The 26,025-nt window shown below is 28.0% G+C and overlaps 2 protein-coding genes across 2 annotated transcripts; one reads left to right on the top strand and one right to left on the bottom strand.

Moving 5' to 3' along the window:
- Window positions 1–15,922: 15,922 nt before the first annotated feature.
- Window positions 15,923–17,932, top strand: LOC113549148. The gene is made up of 3 exons (XM_026950320.1): window positions 15,923–16,391; window positions 17,175–17,305; window positions 17,404–17,932. Exons 1-3 carry the CDS (start codon window positions 16,317–16,319, stop codon window positions 17,828–17,830), a joined length of 633 nt encoding a protein of 210 aa, XP_026806121.1. The 5' UTR covers window positions 15,923–16,316; the 3' UTR covers window positions 17,831–17,932.
- A 532-nt stretch (window positions 17,933–18,464) lies between these two features.
- Window positions 18,465–21,952, bottom strand: LOC113548377 (beta-parvin). Its single transcript, XM_026949228.1, has 8 exons — window positions 21,758–21,952; window positions 20,734–20,823; window positions 20,475–20,648; window positions 20,031–20,128; window positions 19,788–19,955; window positions 19,559–19,699; window positions 19,254–19,497; window positions 18,465–18,816 (listed from the first exon to the last, which is right to left on the bottom strand). The coding sequence occupies exons 1-8, from the start codon at window positions 21,879–21,881 to the stop codon at window positions 18,740–18,742; spliced, it is 1,116 nt and encodes a 371-aa protein (XP_026805029.1). The 5' UTR covers window positions 21,882–21,952; the 3' UTR covers window positions 18,465–18,739.
- Between the last annotated feature and the right edge of the window lie 4,073 nt (window positions 21,953–26,025).

Below are 26,025 nucleotides of genomic sequence, written 5' to 3'. Positions count from 1 at the left end.
CAGATATACCTAATATTAAAAATAATATTCATACGACATACATAACATAAAAAATATAATGAAAATATATGTAATGTATATTACCTTTTGGAACCCATTTTAATTCATACGTGCAAACTGTGTACTCAATCGCGTTTACGAACTAACTAAATTTAAGATTATGTACAAACGTATTATCTACATTGGAGTGAGCCATAGTAGATAATAAAATAATCTCACATTTCATAATATGTAGACAATAAAAGGAAGATAACGAAAGATTAAATTAAATTAAATTAAACTAAAAATAAATGTGTACACAAAAATTTTGTAGTGCAGATAGTTGATAGGCCGAATAATTGACGTGCGAATAATCTGTATTTATAAAGATCTTATTTTTTATTTTTAGAATAATTAAACAAGCTAAGCTATTTTTCATAATTTTTTTTACACAATAATCCTAATTATTATGTATATCCAAATTCAAACTAAAATCACAACTTACCAAAGTCTTTTGATCCGTTTGTTGTGTCTTTCAAATGTAAAAACTCCTTATAGTCTTTATCGAAAAATTGGCCTGTTTTTTAATAAATACGAGTATAATAGCCATTTTTGTGATTAATTGAAATACATATATTTATATTTCAGTGATAAAAAAATACTTCCAATATTATAATATCAATTATGTGTGTAATATTAAAGTTTATTTGAATAATGATCTTTTCAATATTTGAGCTTACAATAACTCTTCTGATTCAGGTATAGTTAATAATATTGCCTATATTTATATAGTGGTTTATAGTCTATATAATCTAGTATAGCATATTGTAAAATTTAAACGATATCAACAATATCAGTTTTAAGAGTTCTTAAGTTCTGAATGATATATTTAATGGTTTTTAAACACCCTTAATCTATATACAGGGTGTCCCATGAAGATTTACCCATTGCGATATCTCCTAAAATAATGGAGATATCATGACTTTGATTTTTAATAAGTTTCACAGAGACAAGAACTACAAATATTTCATATTTTAATTTATTTTAATGTTTTGGTAAAAAAGTTAAAAATATATTTTTTTATTTAATCATTTTCAAAAAAAATGAAGATAGCCATTTTGTAGAGTTCATTTTTCTGAAAATATTGAATTTTCAACATTTTAATTTCATTAATCTCCAGATTTTTAATATTTTTTCTAATTTCGAAATAAATTACGAATTATTTAATACGATAGTGGTACCAATGTATCAAACATGTTAGGTTATATGCTCGTACGGCAGCCAAACGCTTTCAATGTAATTCACAGTTTTCTCGAAATTAGAAAAAATATTAAAAATAAGGAGATTAGTGATATTAAAATGTTGAAAAGTCAATATTTTCAGAAAAATGAACTATACAAAATGACTATCTTCAATTTTTTTTTAAATAATTAAATAAAAAAATATATTTTTTAACTTTTTTACCAAAACATTAAAATAAACTAAAATGTGAAATATATGTAGTTCTTGTCCCTGTGAAATTTATTAAAAAATAAAAATCATGATATCTCCATTATTTCGGGAGATATTGTTATGGTTAAATTCTCACGGGACACTCTGTATATTCTATCAATAAAATTTTACCCTGTTTCTTTATAATCAATAGAATGTTCAATCTTATCTCGTTTTCTTAATATATAAGACTGTAATATTTTCATATTTTATTAACTAAGAAAATGTAATTTTTTTATATTAAAAGTTTTCCTGAATTGGTTATTTAAACTTAGTTAAAAATGTAATATTATCTATTATTTCTTTCATAATATTATTACGTATTCTGTACGTGACGAAATTCTAGAATCGGTTTAAACACATCTGTAATTATTTACAAGACTTCAATGTACTTTTTGCCCGGATACGCAGTAATTCTCATACGTGCGTTTCTTCTTAAAACTATTATTGGTTTTTTTTTCAATTTCTCCAAAATCATATCACCCAAACACAGTTCAAAAACAATAATATATCAATCCAGACCATTAATTTGTTTTAACCTACTTTCGAACACTTTCGAATTTTGTGCGCGCAATAAGCTTTACAGTTGTGTACAGTGTGTATTATTTTTATTAAAAACACATAAAATAATCAAATTGTCCCCAACGGTCTCGTTCGATTCGGTAAAAAAAAAGTGAAACGTGCTCTAACCACCAACTACGTCGCGCCGCGAACCACTCGCGGTGCAACGCGTATGCAATAGATGTATATAAACCTCCGAACGACGCAGTACTATCGTCGCGACGAACGTTCACGCAATTTCTACGGTCAAATTGCGTTTTTGGAAAAAACGCTTTTCATCTTACTGCCGAGACATAATGGCCCGAGCGCGTTATTTCCCCGGGGCGCCCCGCTGAAAATACCCTCTCGATACAACGTAAACCTTCGTCGTACCCTTGTGTGTGTATGTATGTGTGTGTGTATATTATGAGAGTAACGGCTGGAAAGGAAAATACGCACACATACACACATAAGTGTATAAGCATATCTATATCTATAAACGAGACGTGTAAACTGTATTATATTATATAGATATATATAATATCAAATAGGTACACGGCACGAAGGCAGGGAGAGAAGAGATCGTGTGTGCGTGTGCGTGTGTAATAGAGAAATGATATATAAAACGAGACGTGGGAGGAGGATGGTGCAAAGGATCTCGTACAGTAGAATAGGTCTTGACCATTGGCCGATTTAATATTGATGGGCATACAGCATACCGGAAACCGTTGGTCGGCGGAGGTGTGTGGCGAAGGGGTTAGATGAGGATCCCGACAACGGTTGCCTTCATCACTATATACTATTTTCGTCCACCGTGCCTCTGCTGCAGGTAGGTATATATACGCTGCTTCCACCACCGTTCGAACCGACCGAGTGTCCGGTCTCTTGCGGTTTCCGCTCTACTCCGATTCTATTTGCATCCTTGATGACACGCCCAACCACACCAACGGGACGCGAAGGCCAATTCTACTACATATTTAATTATGGCACCTTTGCCTGGGTTACGGCCTTAAATATCCATAGTGTGCGGGATCATTCGCCCCTTATAATGACTGTATGCCCCTCGAACCGCCTCCACCACCACCGCCGACGCTTCTACTTTCTGCACCGTCCTACTCATCAGCATCCACCACCACGCGCCGCCGAAACGACCACCCGCCTACGCCGTGTGTCTTTTCCCGCATCTCCGAGTCATCCCTTTGATACTCCGGTAAATTAGTTCTGAAATTGACGTGATAAAGTGGATAATGAACACACTATAGTATAGACTTGTATAGTGCAGTATAGTATAGTAAATAACTAACACAGACTTGAGCATAGACCATTCACACCTTCGTCACGTTTTCGATATAAATTTTTTGTAGATCTTTATACGTTCGTAAAATAAACATATTTAGAACAAACCGACAATATGGTATTTATAATACTAACGTTAACCGTAAATTGTATTTTATTTATTATTTCTACGTCTGGCGGCAATTTTACAAAGATTTACATATAAATATTAGTAAATATTATTAGAGATAAAATTTAAACACATAAATACATGATATTATGATAACCAGTAATAATGATGGGTAGTATACACATATATAATTAATAATAAAAACATGTACATAACAAATTAATACAAAAATATTTTGCATGGTCCAAGGCTATAATTTTTCTTACATGTCAATCACTAATTTATCTAGATTTAGGAATCCAGTCATTGCATAGATAATTTGATGTACGAGTGCTGATTTCGAAAATCTGTTTTTCACGGGACCCAATCGTATAGGTACATGAAATTAATAATAAATGATTCATTCAAATTTTAAAATATATAAAGGTAGATAGAAAAATATTGGTATAGCCGGTAGTAGGTATGTACTAGGTTATAAAATGTGTCGTGTTTACTAACCCTAAAATTATAATTTAAATGAGATTTATTATTAATAAATGATAGGTTAGACCAATAGGTGGTAATACATAAGGTTTAAAACAAAATGAATAAACATGTTCCGATCATTAGTCTTTTCTGTCAAACTAAAAAAAAATTAATTTATTACCTACTTCCAATGACAAATTTCAAACAAAAAATGATTATTTCTAATAATTATAGCGTTATAACCTATTGTTTTTCAACATACGGGTCGCGAATAATTTTGTATAGGTCATCAAAAAATTGAAAAGTTGATAAAATATTTTCATTTTAAGCTGTCAGTATGAAATAGTTAAAAAAAAATTAACGAAACATTTTTGGTATATTATTTTTTTTTTGACAAGCGTGTATAAATTCAGCATTTTGGGATTTTAAAGATATACATATACTGTATAAATAATTTTTTTTAGTTATAGAAATTGAAACAAATTGGGGGTGCGAGGAAGCGTAGCCCCCTTGTCTACGTTGAACATTATTTTCAAAAAGGTCACACGAAAAATTGGGTAAATATCTTGGATCAACTATTCAAAAATGTCGAGAACTGTTATAACCTGTTATAACCTATGCAAATTCATTAAACTAAATTTCCATGTATTCAATTTAATTAAGTATAAATTTATAAATATTTTCTAATAAGTGTCTATGAAATAATAAGCGAATAAGTAATAATTTACCAACATTATGGCAAATTATAAATAAATAATTTAATATTATTGTCGATACATTTGAATATTGAGAAATGATTATAAATTGCCAAATTTCATGATTATTAATTATTTTATACTATAATTTCGATATACTCTATGAATTAAAATGCCTAGTACCAAATCAAACGCTTATTTTTTTATAACTCCATTTGTGATCTGTAGCAGCAACTCATATTAAACATATGATACGATTTGTATGATTGATACAGTCAACTTAGTTTCCCAATTCAAAAATAATATTTTCAATTTTATTTCCTATATGCGTATAACAACAACAATACATCCGTTAAAAAGTCGTTAAATTAATAAAACTTTAAAGTTTGGTGCTGTGAAGAAATGTCAACTCATAGTTCGCAGCTATTGAAAATTACTTTATCACACTTATTTAAAAGAAAATGTCTTTTTATTTTATATAAAAAAAAAGTCCACTTTCGGAGTGCTTTTCAATTACAGTACGTCGTTGATATAAAACCTTAAAAATGAAATAAAATAAAATAAAGAGAAGGAAGAAAACAGAAAAAGAGTGAAAGACATTTGGGGCGTTGGGAATGAGCAGTCAGCCAATGCGCGGCTGTTTATCTAAATACGGTTCACTGTATATCTGGCAACACAACTTTTTTATCTGCTTTCCTTTAAACTTTTATTAGATATCCTCATTACTGGTATTTACTGATGAAATTTTGATGAATCTGAGATTTTCCGGTACCGTTGCCGCAGCCGAACTCCTGCATTATTTAGCGACCGACCGACCAACCGTCCGACCAAGAAACTTCTTTTCCTTTTCACAGGAAGGTTTTTATTTTTATTATTTTTTCCCCGTGTCTCTCGTGAGATTTAATTTTTCGCCCCGACCGGATGTATATTTGTTTTTGTTTTGGATCATTACATTTTCATATGATTTTTTTTATATGTTTATTATACACACTGAACAAAATTACCGGTTAAAAAATAAATAATCTGTAAAAAGAAACTACATGTCTTCGCCAAATTAACGAAATATAATATATCATCATAAAGCAACTCTTTTTATCACTAAGAACACTAAAATAAATTAAATACAATTTATGTCTCATAGATGATATTTTATGTTATTTCAATTAATGAAAATTTTTCAACAACACATTAACACTTAAACACTAATAATATTTTTGAAATTGAAAATTGAATTTATATCTTAGATGTTGAACAACAATAACTGATGTATTATTTATAATTCTCATTATATAAAACGTATTGATGTATCATACTAAAAGAGTGCGATCATCTGATAATTTTAAAATGTTAATTATACCGGACAACCAAATAGTTTATAAAATATAAACATTGAACAAATACAGGCACATCGCAGTTACCGAGTTAATAAATCAATCGTATTATTGTGTAGACATTGTAGTATCATATAAGACGCATTTTTATATTCCCGAAACCAAAACCATGAACATAATTCTTGTATTTCTATTGCTTATGCGTTTAAATGAATTATTGTCTAAATCGCTGAAATCTAACGAACAATTAAAATCAAGCAACATATTCGAAGACGCAGAAAATAAGTATTTATGGACTATACGCCAGCTAGAACGATGTTATGTTTTGTCGAAAACGTTATCTTACGAAGATCGATTGGACTATTTAATCACTTTACTGCGCAAAGTATTCATTTCTATTTGATCGGTTCACATAGTATCTAATACAAAAATAATTTAATGATTTCAGATTTCTGATGTAACGCAACAGCGTAAAGAGTTTTACGACAATTATCAAAAGCACGTTGGAAAAAAAATGTTGACTCACAGAACATCGAAACCACAAATTAACTCCAGAAAATGCTTCTTGTTTGAAAAACCAATTTTTATCGGTTTCATTGTTTTTATTGGATCGTTGACTATATGGAACTATCACTTTTTATACATGATTTCATATTTATAACAAGTTTAACACGTTAATATATATATATATATATTTGACTCAAATATATTCAACTTTATGTAATTATGTACATTTTACATAAATTGGTAGTTCCATTTGGTCAATGATTCAATAAAAATAATGAAACTGATAAAAAATGGTTTTTCAAACAAGAAGCATTTTCTGGAATTGATTTCTGGATTCCATGATCTGTGATTCAAATTTTAATGTCAACGTCTTTTTGGTAATTGTACAAATCTAGCCAGACACTTGGGAGTAAGTCATCGAAATCTTCAAAGAACGTATAATTTATTATCACACTGCCTGTTGTTTTGTTGTTATTTATATAATGTTATTTTTCATACCTAAACCTAAAATGGTACTACAATTTATGTATATGATATTGAAATAAAAATTTCGAAACAATTTAAGTGTTCTATTGCGTATTCTATATCTGTGCTATATAATACTGGCCATGCTTTATAATACATAATTAAAAGTTTATAATATAATATATATACATGTTATACTTTGAGTTTGATATGTCTATTATAAAATATAAAACTTAAATTAATTAAATATTACAATATCTATTAACAAACTTTTGGAGAGTAGATTCATTTAACTGACCACACGATTCCCGATAAATATATACACATATTAAGGATTACGATAAAAAAATGTATTACGTGTGAACAAGTTGATAATATAATCAAACAAAATACAAAAATATTATAAATTACATTTTATTACATAAAAGTTAAGAGGACTTTCATATTTTATCATAATCACAGATCAACCTACTTATATAACTTACAATTTTTATATAACTATTTAACAAAAAAAACTTGTTACTAGTTATTAAGGTTATCTAAAATAATAAAAATTATCATGAAGCTTATAATTGTTTTAGTAATTCCGAATTCGACCGATTCACTGTTGTATGTAAACAATATATACCTAATACAAGTTTATTGGTGTTTATTATACAATATTTAGTCATTAATATTATTATAATACAATAATAGTGTAGGCAAATAAATAAAACTGCAGTAGTTGTTGAACTAAATATTTAAAAAAATATGGAATTACTTATCGAAATATACATTTTAATATATTATGAATATTATAGATATATATTATTATATATAATAGAGAAAAATAAAAGATCCCTTAATACTCTAGGTCTATACCACTGCACGATAGTATATTCTAATCTAAACATCGTATGACTTAGTGGAAAACATGTACGAAAAATCCTAATCTAACTTAAGCTTTCTGTAAACGATTCAATCCGGTCTATCTCTTCAAATTTCCTACTTCTCGGTTCTCTTCCTTCTATCTACGGTAATAACCACGAATATCATCCAGCTACACACAATATTGTACACTGCAGATGGTATAGAGGCGGTGGCGTTGGCGGGACATATCAAATCAAAATTATATTCTTTCCGTCCCTCCAGATTATTTGTACATTAGGGACTCAAAATCGAAGGGTCTCACCATATATAATATACAGTACGTACTAAATGGACTACAACAAACAGGTGTCCCGCTCGTTCCCCTCATTGCCGGCCACGGTCTATCCCCACGGGGGCCTTCCGCATCCCTTACACACTACACCACCCCTAACCATCCCTGTTCGCCGCCCGTGCACTAATATTGTTAACGCCCGTAGTCGTTGTTGTTCATAACAATAAACAATATAGCAGCACTGTGTATAATGTAATATCCTCTTACAATATAGCGCCGCCGGAAAGGGATCGCGACATCATCAACGTCATATAGTAATCTGTTGATTTTTCGTTTTTATCGTTATGATTTTTTGAAACACATGTTACCCCTTTTTTTACATAGTACAGTAGCAATTTTTAACGTCCCCTAATAGATACAGAGAGGGCTATATAATAATAATAATAATAATAATAATATAACGCGTTGCCCATAACAAGAGAAGAAGACCGTCCATATCGTTATTATAAAAATGAGCAAATTAGATTTCGGTTAAAAACAACGATCAAAAGAAACTAATTTCAAAATAAAAATTAAAGGGGTTAGTGAAAATTTGTTTTGATATTTTAAAGTGTCTGAAAAAGGACCCATAGTGTTGTATTTATTAGTTTACTTACACTGTATTATAGAAAAATAATATTATGTTATAATGACATTATATATTCTATAAATCATTATTTGAGTACCATTTCTGTAATAATTATTCATATTTTTTTAGGTTTTACTAAAAATATTTAAAATCCTTAAAGTCATTTTACACATTTTTAATTTTAGTTATACATACTACTATAAAAATATTTCTTTATCGTGACGTTTAATCAATTTAAAAAGTTAAAATACAATAAATTATTATATATCATTATACTCCACACCGTATTATAAATATAAATAATTAAAATCGACGAATTTCGATGATAACAAAAATAAATTATTAAGATTTTTTGACTAAAAATACTTCATGAACCACAATGTTTCATGGCTTTTAAATAATTTTTTTTATTTGAATAGACATTTCTGTTTACCGATCTCTCAAAAAAATATAGATCAACAGAATATACAATCTAACGAAACACGGAAAAAATTTCTGGTTCTTCGTTTCATCCTCACTATAGGTACGTACTGCAGCCAGCAATTCATTAGCAAATTTTTATGCGGGCAAAAATCCTGTCTAGAATTTACCTGGCCAACCAATATGAAAAGTGGACAAACCTCAATAATATTGGATTTGAAATACACGCACACGTGCAATAGATACCTTTTGCACGATCCAAATTACGCCACTGATTGCAACGTAAAGTGCACACATTTTATTCGTCATATATAAAAATTAACATACATACATATATATATATATGTATATATGTATGTATGTATAAATGTGTTATTATGCCTATTTAAAATAACCGTTTGGTTGCGTAGCGGTACACAACTGCAATACAAATAATATGGAAACGAATTACTGAAAAAGCAATGAAAACGACCGCATCGTATCGTTCTGCACTGCGAGACTTCTGCAAAATAAACGTGTTCTTAATAGTATCTCACGCGTATGTACATATACGTATACATAATAGGTACCTATATAGTGTGTATGTATAGTAATAAGAAATGACGCGTTTCTCTGGCCCCGGTATATATAAACCCCCTTAAACTCGTTAAAAACCGTGTAAACAATATCCTCGAGGTGGGCTTTCCGTAATAAATATTAATCAGTGTTTTAACGAGTTCCGCGGGGCCGCGCCGCCACCGTGCGCGCACACACGTCACACATACACACACATACACGAGCGCGCTCAAACTATACGGTTTTAATAGAATCCTAACCCAAATATTTAAACACAATAAAGTATCGTTATAATAACAATAAAGTATAGTGTGCGTAGGACGAGTGAGGCGGCGGGCGTTTCGAAGACGGGGCCGGGAACGATCGGAAGGGGGGTGAGGAGGAGAGAGAGTCGGCTACAGTGCCCTCAGGAATAATGCGGCGGGAACAATGGCAGCTGTTACCAATACACGCCGGTTGGTGGTGGGGTGGGTGGTGGTGGGCGATCGGAGGTCGGGTACGATATAGTCCCCCGAGGGTCAGCCACCAGAAATCGGCTGGCGGGTGAAAACGGAAAAAAATTGACTGGTGTATAGTATATACGCTGCACATACGTCACGTATAGAGTTTATCGAGCATGAATTAAGAGGCTTTGCGCAAAAAGTCCTGTTAACTTGTGTGTGTGTGCCTGTGTATGTTTCCGGTGGTACATGCTAAAAGCTTTACGGGGCTATGTATAGAGAATGAACGAGGCCAAATCCGCTTTGGAAATATACAGAGCGCTCTAATGGGGTTTTGGGAAATAGAGTTGAAAAGTACATTGATGTTTTAACCGAACTCAGCATGTTTTTACGATCAAAATGTATATCTCTCTCTATATATATATATATATGTGTGTGTGTGTGTGTGTGTATGTTATATATATATATACCTAATATGTATAAATATATTATCGGCTCAAATTTTTCAATGCAGTAATTATATAAGCACGTGATGCCACGACAGCACATTATAGGCATAGTCAGGGGTTTGTAGGGTATGTGGTAGCACCCTCTAAACAAAATAAAATTCTAAACATATGATAGTTTTAGATTCTGGTGAAGCGAGTCATTGTGTATAATATATATTTTACGATACAGGTAATCTGACAGTTATTTGTAGTTTTAAGCATTTAGTTACTAAATACAAATTATAATACAAAGTTATAATACAGTATAATATAGTATGATAATAATATTTTTATAATTGAGGGGGGTTAAGATTTCCAGAAATATTTGTACCCCTGAACATGAAGACTGACTCCATCTAGCATCTAGTGTATGACAGTACTATATAATACATAAGTATAGGAGGTACCTACCTAATATGTCATTGTCTATCCGTTACTATAAAACCAATACAATCCCATATTTTACAAATACATATTCGGTGCCCGGTGGATACGTTTATGTATAATAATCGGTCGATGGAACTTTCGATTGAAAGTTAATGCGTGTACCAATATAAAAATATTTATGTATTTTATAATGCAGCCATTAATTAAATAATAACAATTTCAGTGTGGTGATTTATTGGAATAAGACTTTAGATTAGATGCTATAAGTAAGTGCATATACCATAATATATATATATGCTTATACTATATACCAGGTAATTCTTTTGTGATAAACAACCAACGTTTTTAAAAATATTTCTTTAACATAATTTAAATAGATAATAAAAATATTCGAAAAAAATTATTTTTTATTATTTTTTATCGTTATAATTTTTACTTTTTACTTTTTTGTCCAATAACATGCATTTTTAATTTTATATTCCGAACCAAAATATGATTTGGAGTACTTCGATATACATAAAAAATAGACTTTCGGGTTAATATATAGAAGTTATACAGGTATTAATTTTTAGATGAACGGAGTATAGACAGTTTAGTTGACGAACAATTTTCGGAATATCCTTACTCTGCTCATCAGCCATCAATATATATCATATATATATTATACATAAATTATATAGTAGAAATTACTATTTCATTATCATTAAATATACTATGGACCAAAGGCATGGAGTCCATAAATTAGCAATTAAATATAGCAAATATTACAATAGTATTTATAGCATCTTCATAATTTTATAAATAAAATGTTATTTCGGCTGTTTTAACTCGACAATACCTATGTGATAACATATTAATACCTATGTATAATATTTATACTTATATATCTTATCTATATCGTAATCGCCGTTTCAACGCCGTCGTCGAATCGGCTGAGACATACTGAAATGTGTCTCATTATATTGGTGACGGACGTATGACGGTGTAAAAGGGGGAACATCGCGGTGTATTACCAAAAATAAATGCACGAACGGGACATATGTTTCAGTTTGATATGTTATTAATTTAATAGCAATCTGACCACGGTTCATCATTAATGTGTAATCTTTATTTTTGCTTGCAATAAAAAGCGCCAAACTGAAAATTCCAATATGTCGGATATAGTTGATATTATTTTAAATAAAAATCTTAGTCTTGATGCTTTATTTTATTTATTTATTTTAAAACATTATTCCATTAGTTGTCTACCCTAACACATTTTTTACACGCCTTCACTGCCTATATAGTAATATATAATATGGACACGCTTACACAATTGCAAATATTGAAGTTTAAACATTATTTTTTTAAAACAATTATGGTTTGAGCTTTGCTTTGAAATATAGTAACGATTCCGATTTCTCAATAATGCCACTATAGCATACTACATATTAAACACAGGGATATTACTTCTATGTATTTCATTGAAAATCGTTTACATTGTAAATGTACGATTAACTATAAATAATTAATATTGGTTAAACAGATATAGAATCATTAGAATTTTTCTGAAAGTTCATCCAATAGGATACTATATAAAACACAATTTTAGAAGTTTGGACCGAGATTCTAACTATAACACTGTGGTAGGTATTTACCTACTTAAATAAACGTGTAACTTATGTGTCGTCGGAATAAATTTATTGTGATTAGTGGAAACCCCTTAAGAGGTGTAAGCTTGATGAGATAATACCCGTTAGAAAAATTCCCAAACGTATTGTGATCTCTCGGCTATCGTGCTATCTTATATACAACTTATACGCTTTCTTAAAATTACACTTTATACTTTCTACAACTTTTTCTGACAATGCATCAATTTCAATAGCCAGAGAAGAAATCAACTGAACTACAACTGTCAAGCTCATTCGCTTTTACTTTACCGGAACCTAATGACATTATTTTTTTTTATAAAAATCAAGAAATTTCAAATTATAATGATACATAAGTAAATAGGAAAACATTAGTACAGAATAATTCACTCTAAGCATGAACAAATATTTCCAAAAAAAATAAAACATCTATGACATTCCATTAAACATTAAACTTTGTATTATATTTACATATTAAATATTATTATTCCAAGAATTTCCGGGATATTTCATTACACGTTGAGTTGAGTGGTTGATACCTGAAGTTTCAAATCCATTACAGTATTACTAGTATTATAGGTCAATAGTATATTCAAGTGATTTTTCTCGCGATTCTTGGAATACATTTATTTATGAAGTGTATCTTGAAATGGTTTTTAAGACAAGTTTGTCTAATAAAGATATTAACATTTTTTTAATAGGTAAATAGTATTTTAAAATATGGTTTTTGGACTTATTACATTAATAAATCAAAATAAATTATCGAACACAAATAACAATACTATATTATCATAAAACATGCCATCGATGAACATACAAAATTAATTTGAATGTAGAATAATCGTATTTTATCATTAGTCCTGCGTAGTAGCTACACTAATCAGTATAGTATACCTACTTGTGTAAAAGATAGACGATGAAATGATCGAATAAAGACTTTTATTCGTTTAAAATAACGGTCTATTAGTAGTTGGTACATAGGTATTTAAATTTATTCTTTCAGAGGTGGACTAGCCAAGGGAGCTAATGAGATATATCTCCAGAGGGCGGTGAAAAAAATATAAGATTATATAGACCGGAACCAAAAATATTGAAAGGCACAATATGAAAAATAAACGTTAATTTGTTATATTATACCCACTATTAAATTTGTATTCCCAAAATAAAATTATGTATACTGTTAATTCAGTATTAGTTTGATTAAGAGACCAGAGAATAATAGATTAATATAATAAGAAAATTGACAATAAAACTATTGCTATCAATAAATGTTCGTATTTGAATGCACTACCTATGAAACCATATTAACAATTTTATTTGAAATCCCTAAAATGTAAAAAAAAATGCCCAAATCATCAAAAATGTAAAATACAAATTTCGAAATTAAACTCATTGTTACATTATTTAAACTCATTGTTACATTATTTAAACTTTTTGTTTAAAGCTACATTTTAAAATATAAGCAATAAGCTAAAAAAATCAATGTATAGGTACAGGTAGGTACAAATCGCGTAAAATATGTTAATTTTTGATTAAATCAAGAAAATGTAACAAAAAAATAAGAAATAACCTAAATAGACAATACATGTTTAAAAACGTGAATAATATAAATGTCAAATATTGCAAAAATTTAAAATAAAAGTTTCAAAGTTGGATTTTTTGTAACATCATTTAAAATATTTGCTACATTTCGCAATAAAATAAAAAAATACAATTTTTTGCAAGTATGAAGCTTTAATATCACTTTTAACGACCGATAGATGCCATTATCATAGAAAGATTTCAATAGTTAATTTCCGTTAATGAAAGTTAAGTTTTCTGTCTACATTCTGCGGATTACTTAAAAGTTTAAATTAAATTGTCTAAAAAATATAACCAACCAATGGGTAAGATGACGTAACATTGTGAATTCGGAATAAATTATTTTTATAAAACTTAAATTACTGAGTACCTATAAAGAAATCGTTAAATTACCATTGATAATATTAATACACCGAAGAATTGGTGAAAATTGTTTGTTAAAAAAAAATTAAGATAATATATTATTAAAACTTCCATTCCAAGATATACTCCCTTCAACTTGCTCCGTTTTGCCCTATGTAAATTATTAGTTTATTAGATCAATGTCTATAAAATATCAAGATATTGGACGTTTCAGTGCTTAGATGTTGAAATGTATTCGCATGCTAGAAATCTATTAGATTATATTTATCCATGATAAGTATCTAAAAGTTTGTTATGTTTAGACTATATCCTTAGTTACCTCTATATGTAATCTATAGTATAGGTATGGAGATATTACGGATGTCTAATACATGTTATTGGTATCCTATTAGGCTAATATCTAAAGACGATCTAGCAGGATACGTATATAGGTAACATAGGTACTCGACATTTTATATATTATTACAGATATTGCAGTGTTTATTGGGCGAAGCCGCGAGGGTTAAAACAAATCATTTGTATTAATAATAATAGATAAATAGGTACCTTCATTTATTTTTATTGACCAAACAACTGAATTAATAAAAATATATTCTTCGATTTTATAAAATAGTTAGAAATAAAGTACTAATTAACTGTATTCATATTTAAATCGTTTTTAATATTTTTTTAAATATAGGTACACCGTACCTGTTGGGGGTCAACTTCCCCACCCCTCAATTTTTTTCGTGTTGTGTTATGTGGTTGTAAAATAACCTATACAATGTTATAATAAAATTAGAACACAATTCTTTAGCTTAAAACCCTTCCTGAAATTAATTTCCAGTTACGGTCTTAGGTACACCTACCTACTTTACTTAAATAATTGTAAACCTACACATTTATATATGAGTTGATACCAATAATACCTATTGGTGCCAAGTCACTGCATTTTTAACTGTTAAATTATTCCAAAATTATAATTGATATTAATTTTATATCAATGGTGTAAAATTATAAAATTATTATTATTATTATTGTAAACACTCATCTTCCAGAAAAAAATAATACCTATAAAATAAAAAATATATATTCTAAAAACAGACAATAGGTATAATGTCTACTATTTTCATACAAATATAAATAATATAATATTCAACATACCTAATTAATAATAATAAATAATTACCTATGCAGTTTAATAATTTGAAACTTAATTTATTGTTTTCTCTAGATTGTAGTCTTAAAACGTTGAAACGTTAAACTATTTTAACGCTATTAAAAGGACAAAAATTGAAAAATTATTATTTTAAGCAGCACTATTTGACATTTGCCCTTCTTGAAACATTTTACTAACCATCTTCTCACACCATTTCGGTGATTAGTCCTTGATAGTATTATCTACAACTGTGATCCACGGTGATATCTATTATTCAAATCTGTATTTCCTTTTCTGCATACTGATTTACCGAATCACGTTTTAAGTACCTATCTTAAACCACAGAATAATTCTTCATAATTATTCTGTGCTTAAACCTTGAATCCGTGGTCTGCATTTTTATAATATTTCTAATCTTTATCTTAAATTCTCAAATCACGAAATAACACATTAACACTCAACAAGTGATAAAATTAAAATTTTAAAAATTTAAGTTAACTTAAGTAAATTAAAATTATATCAATTCAGTTTACCATGACAGTTTTTCAGTTTATAACTTATTTAAAAATCAATTAATTAATAATATAGTATGTAGTCATTGTAAACATTTGTAATGTTTTTTTCCAGCCTTTAGTTTTTGCTCCTGATTTAAAATATTGCTTATTTTCTATGGATAATTCTAAAGTAAAATGTACGCTGCTTTGTGGAACATCAGCAGCTTATTCTCAGTCTTTATTATTCGAAGTAGGTGGTCCATTTTTATTCATATTTTTAATGTTACGTTTTATATAAAATAAAATAAAGAAATGATTAAAGATACTGATTAAAATTTACATTATTATTATAATGTATAACTAAAAAAAGAGCATTGCATACTATTTTTCCTATATTTATCAATATTGTATGTAAGTGGAAAAGTTGAAAGGACTATTGGAAAATCTAACAGATTTGAGACCTAATAATGTGCCTATAGTTAGGATAATTTTTAAGTCATGGGTAGTATCATATGAATTTATTTTAGTAGGTGGTACCTACCTACTCTTAAAGACCTATCCAATATGGCAATATGTAAGTTCATAGTAAAAAATAATAAAAAGGTAAAAACCTGTAAGAATGTCGATTCACAGTTGCTTCTAAGACTAAGATTGTTGCAATTACACATTTGCGCTAAAGAAAATATATTTATTTTGGGTATAGTGCACCAAATTTACCTGCTATAATATAATAATCAATTAAGCATATTTTTATTTTTAACATTATAATATTGTAACAATAAAATTTTTTTTTTTTTTGGTGCAGATGGGCATTGCTCAGTTTGTTTAAGATTTAAACGAGATTCATAAATGAAACTGGCTTAAGTAAAGAAAGAGTACTGCTTAAGTATAGCGTTTAAAAAGACTAGAGCCTACCATGCTTTAACAAATCATTTAATAATAAATTATCGTATTATATAATAATAATAGATTTTATTATTATGTTTTAATGGTTGTGAATATTAATATTGTTTTGTTTGTTTACAATTTATAGAGTGCAATATACTGGTCTGAATTCGGATATCGAGTAGTTTACATTCAAATATCTCAGATGAAATCTCTACCAATTCCATTAGATGGTGCCAAGCCGCCTAGTGTACATGCATTGAATCGTATTACATTCCTGTAATTAAATATACTTATATCTAATTCAATTAATTTCTAACGATTTAAGATGATATAATTTTAATACTAAACCACATTTATTCATTGTTTTCATCTAGAACATTGTCACAGTGGGAAGATCTTGTCAAGTACACTTGTTCAATACATGAAAACAGTCCAAATGTGCCACATGTAATTTTAGTATCAGACTTAAACAATTATTATACAAATGAAGATAGTGATCAAACTACAAGACTAGCACACATGCTATGTGCTTGTTTGTGTGATGCTGTTTCATATTGTAGTAAAGTACACAATTCCACAACATATTTAACAGTTTCAACACAAGACACTATACTTGAAACACATAAGCTATCTGCAATGTATTTCCCAACAACCACATGGATTAGTAGTGTTGTTGATGATCAAGTATTTTTTTGTAAAAAACAACTGTATCCATACCAACAGGATAACCGTAAAATAAAGTTTATCAAAGTGAACAATAAACTAAGATGCGATTCTGTAGAAGAATTATATAACATGTGATATATGTTTACTATTATTTTATTATTGTTGATGTTTTTAAAGTGTTTTGTATCCTATTTTTTGTTTTAAATATGTATAAATATATACCACCATGCAATTATACATTAAAATAATTTTGTACCATTTATTAAAACTTTAAATAGATCTATTTTACAAATTCCAATGGTGCAACTGTATCTTTTTGGCTCACTTTGAATTCAAAAGTTTTAATGGAACCTCTTTGTATAATCTCATTATTTATATTATGAAATATAAACTTCTATGATATGAAATCTTTGATCTGTAAATAACATATTTGAATGTACACTTACACCTGAGACATTATATTGTTAATATAGTAATATTATATTCAAATATTTCAAAACATAAGGTTTACTATTTCATTTTTTTTAAATAGTTATTTACCTATAATAAACAGGATTAAAGGCTCATTCAAATTTTAAAAAATAATTTAAAATCTAAATGCTCTTAAGTTTAACAAGTATGTATTAGCCATTAGGTTTATGCTAATAAAGACTATAGTTAAACGTCATACAATTTATTTTGGTGACTGAATAAAATATACAATAAAATATAAAATGTTATAATTCAACAAAATATTAAACAATATTCAAAATTCATAAAATTAGTAAGTTAGTCTGTAGTTTTATTATTCTAACAATCACATACAAAATATAGTGCCTATAGTATAATACGAAAACATAAATAATACCAAAATATACCTATAATTTTGATTGTCAAGCTAATAATTATCAATAGCTTAATTATTGGACGAGTGTACCTCAGTTAATTTTCTTCATAAATTAAGTAGTGCATATCTCTTGTGTGCAATTAACAATACTGTCACTTAAATAAATGTTACTTTTATTAAAATTAACAATACTTAATTATTAGATCTGATTTGATTGATTAATATACATTTTTATACTTGGTAAAAAGATTATACAGCACTCTTAAGGTTGACTTCAAATCCAAATTTACAATGTCTGTATAACAAAAAAATATATATATATTATTATATTATTACAGTATATTATAAAATAATCTATAATTAATTATATATTGTTACCAGAAACCAACCTCATTTTTGAAAATGAAAACATTTTTACTGCCCCAAAACAAAAGGTTAAAATGACAAAATATAAAATAAAAAACACATTTCATTGTAAAATTAATACATTTGTCACTCCTCTCAAATCTAAACTGTCAATGAGTTTTTGTAAAACTCCTCATTAATTGTTTATAGCATTAAAAAAGTATCTATGAATACATATGATTTTCTTTTTGACTACTTAAATACAATATTTTGACCTAAAAAAGGATGGCTACCTGGGCTATATTAATTTCCATAAAATCAGACCATTTTTAATGCATTAAATAATTAACTAAAAATGTATTTGTACAAGAAAAAAAAATATGTTACCTTCCGGTCTAGCTTTAGGTGCAGCTAGTCCAATTTCTTGCATTAAATCAAATGCCACATTGACATTATGTACTTTTTGTTCAAAATTTTGTGGTGACAAATGAAATGAATATAATGGTACAAAAAACCCTTCAAGTAATCCCATTAATAATGTCAAGTAAACTCCATCATGAAATTGTGTGTCTAAATTTTGAACTTCCATGTTAATCTTGTTTAAATGTTTGTTAACAAATGTTACCAAGGACTGAAAAGAAACAATTAGTCAATAAAAATAAACTTAAAAAAAATATTTTGGTGTTTTATACTTTTTTAACTACTTCTAATTTGTCAGGTGCATGATCAAATAATGTATCAAAAGCATCACGCTCGCATCTCATACCAAGATCATCATACCTAGATGTGATCTCTTCAATTACTGTTCGATTCTTTAGCACCCCATCACGTTTCTATAAAATGATCATTTATGGTTAAGAAAAACAAATCATAAAGATGATCAATACCATTTAAATATTATGTATGTTTATTTTCAATCACCTGTACAATCACTACATTGACAGTGACATTTTCAGGAAGACGAATGGGCGCTCGAAAATGACGAGCAAGTGACACCAATAAATGCAAAATGGCTACAAGGTTTTTAGAATGGACACTTTCGACACTCCATTTTTGTTGTGATAATCTGTTACCAGTCAATCCCAAGATCTAGAAAAATATTATTAATCTAAATAAGTTTATAACTTTGAATCAAAATAGGTTTACATTTTAATATTTACTCACATTATTCACAGATCCAAGAACAACATACAATTTTTGTTTTTGCCCTTCTTCAGATTGAGTTACTTCAGGAACATCCAACTTTTCATTAGTCAATTTTTCTAAAAATCATTATTATTAATCATTTAATGTTTTCTATAAAAAAAATATCAATATAAATTCAATTCTAATTAGTAGAGTACATTCTATTTATGTATAATTACAAACAAATTACATAATTAAATACATTATATAATATAGTTTTGAACTATAATCATGATAAATTTCAAATCAATTAATATATTTTCTTTTTTTTATTAATTTTTTAGATGTTTAAAAAGAAAAAATATTACATTGTAATAACTTAATCAATTAATCAAGTTAGTTATAAAATCCAACTTATTCATAATTCCTAAAACAAACTAAACTAATACCATTAATTTTATAAAAAAACATTTATTTATTTACCATATAGTTTTTGTAAAACTTGTCCATCATAAAGATCTTGTTCAAGGTTTTTTACAATAATTCGATGATCAGCTAACACATCATTTACCCAATCAATTAGTATGCTCATTAACTCTTGCAATTTAGGATCAGAATAGCACTTTGGTTCCACCATAGTCCGTTCTTCATTTTCCTCTAAAATATTAAATAATACAAATTATTAAACAATTCTTTTTTTTAAAACTTCAGTAGATCTAGTAAATATAAAACAATTAAGTACCAAGAGTATATTCTTCAGGAGGAACATCCGCCATAGCTGGATTCCCTGGCGAGTCAATAGCATATTTACCTTCTTCCTGAACTTCTTGCACTGTAACAATGTCAATTAAAAATGTCTATTAGGTTGTGCAAATTTAATCATTATTTTAAATAAATATTATTCTACTAATATTGCAATGAATAATTAATGATCAGAGCTTAAAACTTCTAGCATTATTTGCTTATAGTATAATAAATGATAGCAAAATAAGCTACAGGTAAACCAATTCATTTTATACTTAAAAGAATTACATTTCAAAAGATTTGAATACATATTTTTCCATTTTTTTTGCTATTTAAATAACTATTATTTAATATGAAAATAAATAATGTACTAATGCAATGTTTTCAATGACAAATGTTAGACTAAATACCTATTTTACTATAAATATAAATGGTTGCTTTAAATTTAACATATTGTACATACTACACAGTACAGACTTCTTGTCGATTGATGCTTATCGACACTGAGTGTGGTGTATTACTAACCCCATCAAATGATACATTGTCTAAAGATAAACATTTTCTGGTATTATGGCTTTATGAAAGTGAATATTGCATTTATTATATTGTATCTCCCAATAATTTTGTGACTTAAAAAGTATATCATTAAAGCAGAGGTCACCTGGGCTGATGAAAATTAGGAACAGTATTGTGTGTAATATTTAATATAAATTTATAAGTTTTTAGTTGTAAATTAATTTTTTTGCATAAAATATTAAAATTAGGACTATGTTTTGAAATACAAATTAACCCCACTCCCAAAAACTAGAGTTAAATTCTTTAAAAGTAGTACCTATTATATTTTATATTTCATGAAAGTATGCCAGTTTCTCAAGACCGATTCTCCAGTCCGTTCCTGTATTAAAACGCATGAATTAAATTTATTCAAGGTACATTTTAGGGAAAATGCATTTCATAATTTATTAGTACTATAACTCTTGAACACTGGTGATGACCATATAAGGTAACGTTAAAGTACTTACCTTCCTTTATCCGCTTTTTACGTCCTAACGTCCCAATTTTGTCCCAAAACGTTGTCTCATCTTTGCTGTCATCTTTTCTAAACGAATTCTGTGGTTTTGGTGACTTGGATCTTGGAGTAGTCATTTTAAAATTAAATTTTTAAAATTAAAATTTATGATAAAAATTATATTTTCAAAACTGATAAGAAGTAAGTAGAAATTGGTACAATACGATAAGAGACATAATGTTTGTTTGACACGTCGTATCGAGATGTAGGTATACTGTTATTGTAGGTAAGGTACACACTATACATATAAATAATATCACAGAATAATACTTAGGTTTTAGCACAGATATAAATCTGTGGGTTTTAGGCAGTGGCGCCATTTAAGTTTTATAATAGGGGTGCCAAAATTTAAGCAAGTCAATTCTTTTTTCGTCGGGCAATTTTTTTCAAAATAATAAATACAGATATGGTTTGTGTGTAAGTCGCTTGTAAATTGTAATGGTTAAACTCTTGAAGGGTATATTTTAATGAATTCAAATTATTCGTTAATAATTTATTTGCCTTTGGGTATAGATCCAAAAATATTTAGTATACAGGTACTTATATTTAATCAATGCAATTTATTCCAAATAAAATTAATATATTATATTTATTTATTAACACATTATAATAAATAATAATACAATATTCCATACAAAATACATTAGGTTTTTAAATTAATTTATTATACTATTCTAGCTTATACCTACCTTCTAGTTTTTATTTTAGAAAATCTATCTACTGATTCGTCTAAAGTTATTTTGTTAGCACCCATCTTCTATTTCTATCGATATGACCATTAAATCAGTTAATCGTTTGTCAACCATTGAAAATATTATACTAAGTGTAATCGTAGGTAGGTACCGCATTTATACCTACTAACAAAAAAAACATTATCTGGAAAGTTGGAAATAGCTTTGATCAGTGATCATAAACGTAGGTATAGACAGTATAGTTCATGCTATAATCTAATAAGAATCTAAAAATAATAAATATTATGCATTTATATTTTATACCTACGCATTATATGGACATATAAGTCAGGGCCGCATTTAAGATTTTGGCGCCCGGTACAATTTAAATCGTACGCCGCCCCTCCCTCTAGGGCCTATTTTAGGGAGATATATTTGGGTATTTGTCCCCCCCCCTCCAATGAAAATATAAAATATACATTTTAATATAATTACTTTCAAATTTTATAAAACAGGAATAATTTATTAAAACAAAAAATAAATTATTTATTTTAACCTCTGATAATAATAATAATAATAAAATAACTTTAGTACCTACTAAATATATTATATCATATATTATGTGTATGTATAAACTAATTCTATGTTAATGTACATTCAAAAATATACTTAGTATATTTATACTTATAAAGATACAATTAGATATAATTCACGAGAAATATTCAAAATATTTGAAACAAAATTAGAAGTCAATAGAAATTATTTCTAAGGAAAACGTAATTGTTTCCATCACTTGTGAATAAATTAAAAACAGTGCTCCACAGTCCACATGGAGCCAACCATTTACTTATACATTTTAATTTTCTAATTAAAATACTGTTCCTATTACTATTTCTATAAAATGCTGTAACGCGCTCAGCGCGTGATTAACGTATTTTTCTATTATTGTGTTTCGTCACGAATGTGTTAAATGTTAAAAAGGTTTTAAATGATTAAATTATTTGTTTTACTTTCCATCATGATTATTTATTCAACATTTTGTACCTCTTTACTATTGCTTCTAAAAACTAGCTGCCCCAAAATATTTGCTGCCTGGTACAATTGTACCCATTGTACCCCCCTAAATGCGGCCCTGCATATAGTATTTATAAAAATTAATGATATATTTTAATTTTTACTCATAGGGCCTGTGCGCCGTCGTCGCATTGAAATTTTAATCCAGGCCAGTAAGACTCGGAAAAAAATAGGGGAGCCAAAGTATACCATGCGCCCCCCCCCCAAATGGTGCCCCTGGTTTTAGGTACTTTTCTATATCTACTTATTGCTTTGATGTATGTCTAACGTGACCATATTTTTTTTTCTTCAAAGCGGGACACCTGTACATTTTAATAAGAAAATCATATCATTTTGCGAAAAATAACAATTTTTTTCGTCGTAAAGAACGTCAACTAACTCGAGGTACAGTACAGCGCGTGCAATGACAACGGAATTACTAAGATAATAATATTATGTGTAGGTATTCGGCCGTATTCCATTTATCGCCGATTCCCGCAGTTGACGCGGTGGCAGCGACAATAACAATAAGATAGTTATTTTTGTACCATTTTTATCTATGGGCTATGGGTTTTAGTGTTTTACGTAATACATATATATATATATTACGTAGTTATACTATACGTCTATACGTCTATACGACTATACAGTATAATAGTATAAATAGTGTATGATTGTGATTTGTGATCAATAAATACTTACCACAAGTCGACTTTTCTTAAAGCGGGACATTTTTGGGTTCTTTGGGGACAGCGGGACACTTAGCTCGAAAGCGGGACGTATGGTCACGTTATGTATGTCATGTAATATATTTTTACCCACATTACACAATATAATATGTAGACACAACAAACCAGAGCTTCAAAACATTATTTATAACAATAAAACGAAAATATAAATAAAAACAATAAACTAAATTATGGTATACGAAAAAACGAAAAAAAAATGTTACATAAACTATACCTACATGGTAGGTAAGTAATCGGTAAAAAAGAACAATTTAAAATACCTACATAAAAATATAAAATTTTAAAATAAAAATTATTTAAAAATATATTAAAATATTTATTATAATTACAGGTAATCATATAGGTATTATTGTATATTAATCACCATTAATTGTATTTTTTGTCAAATATTTTCATCTAAAATTATTTTAACTGTATTGTACTCAACAATATAACTTATAATAGTATAATACTTATAATCCGTTTTAAGGCTTTAAAACCAATCTTTTGACCACCTTTATTAGATTTAAAAATTAATACCAGGATAAAAAAAACAATTTATGTAACATATATTGGTGACTGATGACTGTTTATAAAACTAAATTTTATTCACTCAAATAATAACACATAAAAATAAAGAATAAAAAAGGTCTACATTAAGAATTTTCTAGCAATAAACACTTATTGTACTCTATAATATATATATATATATATATAGAGTCTATATAATAGGTAAGTAGATACATTATACATCTAGATATATACCAAAAGTTATATTTTATTAAAATTAAAAGAAAAGCATCACAAAATGTTAAAAAAAAATAATAGGTATTGCATAAAGCATAAACCAATATTTTTAAAAATATATTAAATAATATATACTAATATACTATATAATACTATAAAACAGGGATGTGCCACTGAAAGTTATTAGAGGGCCAATTTTTAGAAAATTAAAATTTGGCGAGCAAAATAAAAGGTCATATAAAATATGCTTTTTAATTTAGCTTAGACGTAGCATAGAGTAGGTATAGACGTAAGACGAATGACTTTGAAATTGTATGATATAATTTGAAAATGTAGCACAGGCCGCCAGTTGCCCACCCCTATAGAAAATAAAAATTTTAAATACCTAACTTTTTTCATTTAGATGGTGTAGGATACTTAGAAAATAATAATTCAATTTAGTAATAGACAATTTCAGTTTCAACCGTCGTCTACACGCATTAATATTTTAATTTTTAAAATTAATTTTTACCTGGGCACCTGGTATTTTAGCCTTCTTTTTAGTTCCATATCTATTTTAAAAATGTACAAATATCTATCAATTACCATACATGAGTTTAGCTACATTAGTTTTGTGTTGACTGTTGATAATTGTTAGCTTTAATAAAAAGTAGAGAATTACATAATACCTAAAGGTAATTTACAATATGAGCAATTATTATCAGTATTTAAATATGTTTGTATTAAACAATATTTCAATTTTTAAGCATACAAGTAATGAGCATTTTTATATTACCATATTTAGTACTTTACATAGATACTCATATAATAATTATATAGTATAATACATTGGTTATTTTAATTCAATATATAATAATATAATGTAATATTTTCTAAAATTATAAATAGATTAATAATTTTATTATTTATTATCAGATTCCCTACACAAAGTAATCAATATAACCAGAATAATTATAGAATGTAGTCTTAGAAATATTTGGGTAGTCGATATAACCATGAAATACCATTAAGTACCTAATAAC

This window comes from Rhopalosiphum maidis, chromosome 4 (assembly GCF_003676215.2).
Source record: "Rhopalosiphum maidis isolate BTI-1 chromosome 4, ASM367621v3, whole genome shotgun sequence".
NCBI classification, from domain to species: Eukaryota; Metazoa; Arthropoda; class Insecta; order Hemiptera; family Aphididae; genus Rhopalosiphum; species Rhopalosiphum maidis.
Note: the sequence above shows the minus strand (reverse complement) of the source record. Positions and strands in the feature narration are given on the sequence as shown.

Excerpts from the sequence above, each read along its gene's own strand:
- LOC113549148 (XM_026950320.1), top strand. The coding sequence starts at position 16,317 with ATGGATAATTCTAAAGTAAAATGTACGCTGCTTTGTGGAACATCAGCA. Across the intron at positions 16,392-17,174 it reads CTCAGTCTTTATTATTCGAA|AGTGCAATATACTGGTCTGA; the intron begins GTAGGTGGTCCA and ends TACAATTTATAG. Across the intron at positions 17,306-17,403 it reads TTGAATCGTATTACATTCCT|AACATTGTCACAGTGGGAAG; the intron begins GTAATTAAATAT and ends GTTTTCATCTAG.
- LOC113548377 (XM_026949228.1), bottom strand. The coding sequence starts at position 21,881 with ATGACTACTCCAAGATCCAAGTCACCAAAACCACAGAATTCGTTTAGA. Across the intron at positions 20,649-20,733 it reads TCCTGAAGAATATACTCTTG|AGGAAAATGAAGAACGGACT; the intron begins GTACTTAATTGT and ends TTAATATTTTAG. Across the intron at positions 18,817-19,253 it reads ACCTAAAGCTAGACCGGAAG|ACATTGTAAATTTGGATTTG; the intron begins GTAACATATTTT and ends TTTGTTATACAG.